General features: G+C 45.6%; 1 protein-coding gene across 1 annotated transcript; it reads left to right on the top strand.

Moving 5' to 3' along the window:
* Positions 1-507: 507 nt before the first annotated feature.
* Positions 508-7,313, top strand: TMEM69 (transmembrane protein 69). The gene is made up of 3 exons (XM_075320491.1): positions 508-557; positions 1,621-1,684; positions 4,613-7,313. Exons 2-3 carry the CDS (start codon positions 1,637-1,639, stop codon positions 5,309-5,311), a joined length of 747 nt encoding a protein of 248 aa, XP_075176606.1. The 5' UTR covers positions 508-557; positions 1,621-1,636; the 3' UTR covers positions 5,312-7,313.
* Positions 7,314-7,755: the final 442 nt, after the last annotated feature.

The raw sequence follows: 7,755 nt of genomic DNA, 5'->3' as shown, positions 1-7,755 counted from the left end.
AGACAGTATCACACATGATTGGCTTAGATACACAGCTCAGCAGACAGTATCACACATGATTGGCTTAGATACACAGCTCAGCAGACAGTATCACACATGATTGGCTTAGATACACAGCTCAGCAGATGGTATCGCGCAATTGGCTTAGATACACAGCTCAGCAGATGGTATCACACATGATTGGCTTAGGTACACAGCTCAGCAGACGGTATAACACATGATTGGCTTAGATACACAGCTCAGCAGACATTATCGCATGATTGGCTTAGATACACAGCTCAGCAGACATTATCGCATGATTGGCTTAGATACACAGCTCAGCAGACAGTATCACACATGATTGGCTTAGATACACAGCTCAGCAGACAGTATCACACATGATTGGCTTAGATACACAGCTCCCTGTCCTGGCGGTTATGTGCTGATCACAGCCGGTCGGAGCATGCTCAGTGCTGTCTGCCCACACTTGTTTTGGCTTCCTTGCCCACAGGAAGTAAACCTCTGTGTGACTTCCTGTTAGTGACCTTTGCAGCAGTCCTGTAAAGCAGGCGGTGGAGGTAAGTGTGGAGCGTGATACGTTGGGTCATGTAAGACACATGTCTTTTGGGGTCACTCTGGGGTCTTATGGTCTGGCCCTGGGCTGGGAAATCAGGCCATATATAATAATAGTGCGGACCCCTTTGTACAGCCCCCCGCAGTCCCTGGCACACTGTGAACCATCGCTCCTAGGATCGCTCGTCTCCTGACAATCAGTAACATGCTGCTGACGATCGAGCAGAGGGGTGACATTGTATATAGGCTTGCCGAGAACAATGCAGCCTGTGTGCACCGAGCCGTTATACCTTATCAATATCTGCAATATCTCCCCCCTCTGATGACCGCGGATGTGGGGGCTCCAGCGCCGGGATCCCCTGAAGCTGCTAAATCAAAGGGTTTCTGGGTTTTGGATCCTTTTTTTATACTTATATGTCTATATTTAGAGCTAAACGTCATTTTTGCAATTGGGTTTCATTAATTTTGCACCATTTTCCTTCTGTGCTGCGCTATGTATCACTGGCTGCAAAATGAGTTCTCTGAGAATCAGTCAGCGAGCTCCTTCCGACGGTGAGTTCCTCGTCTCTTTCATTCTGAGCTCTTCCCGGCTGATTTATGGCCACAGACCACATTAAAGTTGAATGTACAGGGAAACAAAGAGCCCGTAAAAAACAATCGGTGAGAAATTTGTAATGAAACCTAATTTCAAAATCTATATTTAGCCCCAAATATATACCACGTAAAAAAAAGTCCCCAAAATGGACAACCCCTTTTAATGATGGTTATCTGACATGGAGAACCCGACAGTGTCCCATTGGGTATCTCTGCACCTTATCAGACCCCAGAATACGCACCATAGGGCTGTGTCCATTTATGTGAATGCATCTTTTGCAGAATAGCGCCATCTAATGGCCAAATTGCCATAAAATCCCCTAAATTGTGGTCATGTGCTGAGATAAGTGGAAACCCTGTTTCCCCAAAAATAAAACTTACCCCAAAAATAAGTCCTAGCCTGATTTTTCTGGATTTTATGCCATGATCAACAAATGATTTACGTTTTGTAATGAGCCTTTTCCTCTTTTTCAGGTGTCGGAGCTGCACGATGCTGCTGATGCGTCTGGGCCGAAAGTGTTGGCCAGCGGCCGCGCAGGTATAATGGAGAAACCCAGAATAGTGGAGAAAGGAGATGGCTATAACCAGAGTGGACACACTGCCATCACTCAAAGCCACAAGGAAGCTTTAATATAGTGACAGCTGGAATATGTCGACTTTTAGGGTTTTATTTGACTGCGTTCTCTCACTTTACGCTCATAGTTAGGCCGTCACGTTCCTGCTCACACAGCGTATGCTTTGTTACAATGAGTCGGTTTAAAGGGAATCTGTCACCAGATTTTTGCAAAATAATCTAAGCGCAGTATATGTAGCACATATAATGTAGAGACAGAGATACTGATTCCAGCGATGTGTCACTTACTGGGCTATGTAGTCTAGCTTTGATAATAACATTGTTTAATCAGCAGTAGATTATAATTACAGGACTACTTGTTGTGCTGCAGGTAGTCCAGCATATTCATGAGCTCTGTATAACTGCAGCAGAAAAAACATTGATTTAATCTGAGAGCTGTATAATGTAGGGGCAGAGATCCTGATTCCAGTGATGTGTCACTTACTGGGCTGCTTTTTGTAGATTTGATAAAATCACTGTGTAATCAGCAGGAGATTATCATTACAGGACTACTTGGTGTGCTGCAGGTAGTCCAGCATATTCATGAGCTCTGTATAACTGCAGCAGAAAAAACATTGATTTAATCTGAGAGCTGTATAACGTAGGGGCAGAGATCCTGATTCCAGTGATGTGTCACTTACTGGGCTGCTTTTTGTAGATTTGATAAAATCACTGTGTAATCAGCAGGAGATTATCATTACAGGACTACTTGGTGTGCTGCAGGTAGTCCAGCATATTCATGAGCTCTGTATAACTGCAGCAGAAAAAACATTGATTTAATCTGAGAGCTGTATAACATAGGGGCAGAGATCCTGATTCCAGTGATGTGTCACTTACTGGGCTGCTTTTTGTAGATTTGATAAAATCACTGTGTAATCAGCAGGAGATTATCATTACAGGACTACTTGGTGTGCTGCAGGTAGTCCAGCATATTCATGAGCTCTGTATAACTGCAGCAGAAAAAACATTGATTTAATCTGAGAGCTGTATAACGTAGGGGCAGAGATCCTGATTCCAGTGATGTGTCACTTACTGGGCTGCTTTTTGTAGATTTGATAAAATCACTGTGTAATCAGCAGGAGATTATCATTACAGGACTACTTGGTGTGCTGCAGGTAGTCCAGCATATTCATGAGCTCTGTATAACTGCAGCAGAAAAAACATTGATTTAATCTGAGAGCTGTATAACGTAGGGGCAGAGATCCTGATTCCAGTGATGTGTCACTTACTGGGCTGCTTTTTGTAGTTTTGATAAAATCACTGTGTAATCAGCAGGAGATTATCATTACAGGACTACTTGGTGTGCTGCAGGTAGTCCAGCATATTCATGAGCTCTGTATAACTGCAGCAGAAAAAACATTGATTTAATCTGAGAGCTGTATAACGTAGGGGCAGAGATCCTGATTCCAGTGATGTCACTTACTGGGCTGCTTTTTGTAGATTTGATAAAATCACTGTGTAATCAGCAGGAGATTATCATTACAGGACTACTTGGTGTGCTGCAGGTAGTCCAGCATATTCATGAGCTCTGTATAACTGCAGCAGAAAAAACATTGATTTAATCTGAGAGCTGTATAACGTAGGGGCAGAGATCCTGATTCCAGCGATGTGTCACTTACTGGGCTGCTTTTTGTAGTTTTGATAAAACCACTGTGTAATCAGCAGGAGATTATCATTACAGGACTATTTATCATGCTACCAGGTAGTCCAGCATATTCATGAGCTCTGTATAACTGCAGTAGGGAAAACATTGATTTTATCAAAATGACATCAAACAGCTCAGTAAGTGACACATCGCTGGAATCAGGGTCTCTGTCTCTACATTCTGCTGCTCTGATGGGGGAGGAAAAACCTGGTCACAGATTCCCTTTAAGTCCAGTGTGTGGTTACTGTGATAGGACCAGTACCAGACTAATGCATTGTAACGTACCATCAGCTGTGTGAACAGGACTAGGAGATGACGGCTTTTCAGCTGCGGAATGTAAATGAAAGCGTTTTCATTAACAGCAAACAGAGATCTTATAAAGGGGGAATTGTTAGAATATAAAAGGAGCGTTTTATCAATGCGGTCACCAGAAACTTGATGCAGCTGATTAGATTTGTATCTGCTGGAAAAAGGTGAAAACTGTTCTGTAAGGCGCAAAAACATTTCAAAACACAGAATGGAAAAAATAAATCATCATCCCATCTATAAAATAAATAAATCTTTATTTTTATATAGCGCTAACATATTCCGCAGCGCTTTACATACATCAGGAACACTGTCCCCATTGGGGCTCACAACCTAAAGTCCCTATCTGTGTGTCTTTGGAGTGTGGGAGGAAACCGGAGAACCCGGAGGAAACCCACACAAACACGGGGAGAACATACAAACTCCTTGCAGATGGTGTCCTTGGTGGGATTTGAACCCAGGACCCCAGCACTGCAAGACTGCTGTGCTAACCACTGAGCTACCACAAGACTGCGGTGCTAACCACTGAGCCACCACAAGACTGCAGTGCTAACCACTGAGCCACCACAAGACTGCAGTGCTAACCACTGAGCCACCACAAGACTGCAGTGCTAACCACTGAGCCACCACAAGACTGCAGTGCTAACCACTGAGCCACCACAAGACTGCAGTGCTAACCACTGAGCCAACACAAGACTGCAGTGCTAACCACTGAGCGAACCCAAGACTGCAGTGCTAACCACTGAGCCACCGTGCCGCCTATCTTCTATACATAGTGGAAGGTACACATGCAGGACTGGCAGCAGGAGAGGCGCTGATAACGTCTGCTTGTGCCGGATGAGTGCACGTGTGCTTCTGTGCTGTAATCCCCCGATATGACACTGATCATGCTTCTTTTTCAGTTATGTAAGATGGCCGGACCCGGATGCAGACAAACGACGCAGGCGGTGACGACCTGGAGATCGTGTAGAATGCCGTCCCCGGCTATTGCCGCCCTCCCTGCCCTGCAGCGCTCGACTCCTCTCCTCTGCGGTGGATTTCACACCTCCGCCTCACTCCACAAGAGAAGAACGACCGACCAAGAAGACGAGTTCAACCAAGTGCTGCAGAATTACCGGGATGAGCTGAAGAAGACGCCGAGGCCGGCCGTGTACCTGAGCCTGGCCGGACTAGTCCCAGTGGTCGCTGCTCCTCTCACCATGAGTTTTGGGGGTTGTTACTACCCAGAAGTAGCGTTTTTTCAGCTCGCCGCCGCCAACTGCCTCCTATCGTTTTACGGTGGGATTCGTTGGGGTATTTCTATTCCTGAGAACAGCCCGCTGCGGCCGGACTCGCTGAACCTCATGCTCGGCGCGTTTCTTCCGTTTGTTGCATGGACCTCGTTAGTACTTTCAGATGATATCTCCGTCTCGGCGGTGATGGTGATGGGTGGACTGATCCTGGGCGCACTTGGGGGGGTCGGGATGCTTCCTCCTTTTCCATTCTGGATTGGTTTTCTGAGAGCGGTTTGTTTCCTGGTGACCTTCTTCTCAATCCTGGCCACTTTGTGGGTCTCCGCTGCCTACCCCGAAAAATCACTGAAAAATCAAAGCCCAAAATAAAAACTGAATATTTAGCATTGAGTATTTTGCCGGAACGTTTACTGACACTAAGAATAAAACTGTGCAAGAAGCAATGAAGATTAAAGCCATAAGACTGGTTTAGGCATCTTGAGTATCTTGTCCCCGTCACCCCCTGAGCTGCACCCCTAATTCTAGTTCTGGAAATGTGGAAGCTTCACCAAGAATATTGTTATCCTACCCATCTATATTCAGAACCCCAACTTCTTATTTGCCCATTTCCCTGAATCTTTAATGCTGGGTGTTGGGTTCTGCGGAACTGTGGGTTCTCAGGTGTTACATCCATGGGTCCAATGCGCTTCTGGCTGAGGGCTCATGGACGTCTGTGATTTTTCTCCAATCAGAAAATTGGTCTGAATTTCATAAGTTTTTTTCCTTCTTTTCCAATCAGTCCACAACTTTATCCCTGACCTGTCTGGTGTGTTCCTTGGTTTTTAAGATGCTGTTTTATCCCTAAGGGCAGAGTCACACTTGCGTATTGATTCTGCTGCGAGTGTGAGCTGAGTGTCATGCAACTGTAGTCTGTTCCTGAGATCGGATCACAGCTCTGGAGGAGAGGGCAGGATTAGGCTGCTTTCACACATCCGTTTTTTGCCGTCCGGCACAATCCGGCAAAAAAACTGATGCAACGGATCCGGCAAAAAAACTGATCCGTTGCATCAGTTTTTTTCTATGCGTTCCTTACGTTTTTTGATGGATCCGTTGTGCTACTGAGCATGCGCAATTCAAAAAAACGGATCCGTCGTATGGCGGATGACGATGGATCCGGCGCCCATAGGCCTTCATTGTAACTCTCGCCGCGCGGCGCCATACGTTTTTTCGCCAGAGACAAAAAACGCTGCAAGCAGCGTTCCATCCGGCCGCTGGATCAGCTATTTACGCCGGATCCAGCAAAAGCCGGATGCAACGCAAGGCCATGCGGCACAATCCGGCGCTAATACAAGTATACAAGTCCAGCGGCAATAAACGCAGGAACCGTTCTTTCCGGTTTTTACCGGATTGTGCCGCACGGCGAAAAATGGATGTGTGAAAGCAGCCTAAATCCCCCCAACTACTTCATTGTCAGCCTGTGCGTACATAACACTGCACTTGGATGACATCCGAGTGCAGGCCGATGTTTCTCTCATACCCATAAATTTGTAATGGGAGTGAGTGACACGGCTTTTGCAGACAATCGCACATTGCTGCAGTTTTTTTTTCTTCACTCCCATTATTTCTGAAGAAAAACCTGCAAATGTGAGCTGCAGCACTGTCTTACATGGGGCCAAGTGCAATGCGGGATTTTCTCATATTGCACTTGTGCGAGTTATACGCTGGTGTGACTCTGCCCTAATGTCACCCAAACCTCTGAGGTCTTCACAGAGCAGCTCTGGTTATATTGAGAATATACAGGTGGCGTCATTCTACTAAATAGGTGACGTCTGGAGGCGATTGGTCACTCAGTGATTTATTTAGGGGTATAAGACTATGTACCTGCGGAATGATCTGGATTTTCCAGATAAATCCGCAGGTTTAAGTAAGTACAAACACTCCCCATGTTATCCTATGGGATTTGGGGAGTGCTGTATGTGCGGCTGCGGATGTCCCGCAGCCGCACGGAACTGCATGTCAATTATTCCTGCGGAATTCCCGCGTCTCTACTATGGAGATAGAGGCCGGGACGTCTGCAGGTATTTCCGCACTTGTCCTGCAGGTTTACCGCAACAAAAATGTTCGAAACCGGCAGCAATGGAAAGCTGCGGGAAACCTGCAGACAAACCTGCGGCAAAATCCGCGGATATGTTGTCCCGTGGGTACATAGCCTATGACTACAGGGGGTTGAATACAAATGCACGTCACGATCTTCAGATTTATATTTTTTCAAATATTTAGAAAACCACGTATCATTTCCTTTACACTTACAAATATTTTATATTTGTTTGTATCCCACATAAAATACTTTAAGTTTGTGCGTTTAATGTAAAAAAAAATGTGGAAAAGTCAACAGCGCATGAATATTTTTCCAGGGACTAAAACAAAAATTCTGGATGTGACTGGAGAATGACGCCTTCAAATGATCTGCACTCACTGTTTTTAACAATCGAGGTTCTCAACGAACAAAGTTTGGGAATATTTATCGACACTAGTGCAAAAGCAAAAAAACCAAACATTTAAACGCCGGTTTTTGGGGTAAATGTTTAAAGGGAACCGGTCACCACTTTTTCGGCCTATGAGCTGCGACCACCACCACCGGGCTCTTATATACGGCATTCTAACATGCTGTATATAAGAGCCCAGGCCGGGGGTATAACATAAAAAACACTTTATAATACTTACCTAACGGTCGCTCGGTTGGCCATATGGGCGTCTCTTTTGGCCATCTTTGTTCTTTTCTAGCCGCGGTGCATGACGGGTCTGACGTCATCCACACTCGCCGGCATTCAGGT

Source organism: Anomaloglossus baeobatrachus, chromosome 8, assembly GCF_048569485.1.
Source record: "Anomaloglossus baeobatrachus isolate aAnoBae1 chromosome 8, aAnoBae1.hap1, whole genome shotgun sequence".
NCBI classification, from domain to species: Eukaryota; Metazoa; Chordata; class Amphibia; order Anura; family Aromobatidae; genus Anomaloglossus; species Anomaloglossus baeobatrachus.
The sequence above is the reverse complement of the archived record's forward strand: the minus strand, read 5'-3'. Positions and strand labels throughout refer to the sequence as shown.

Coding starts and splice junctions, on each gene's coding strand:
- TMEM69 (XM_075320491.1), top strand. CDS start 1,637: ATGCTGCTGATGCGTCTGGGCCGAAAGTGTTGGCCAGCGGCCGCGCAG. Junction 1,685..4,612: donor GTTGGCCAGCGGCCGCGCAG/GTATAATGGAGA, acceptor CTTCTTTTTCAG/TTATGTAAGATGGCCGGACC.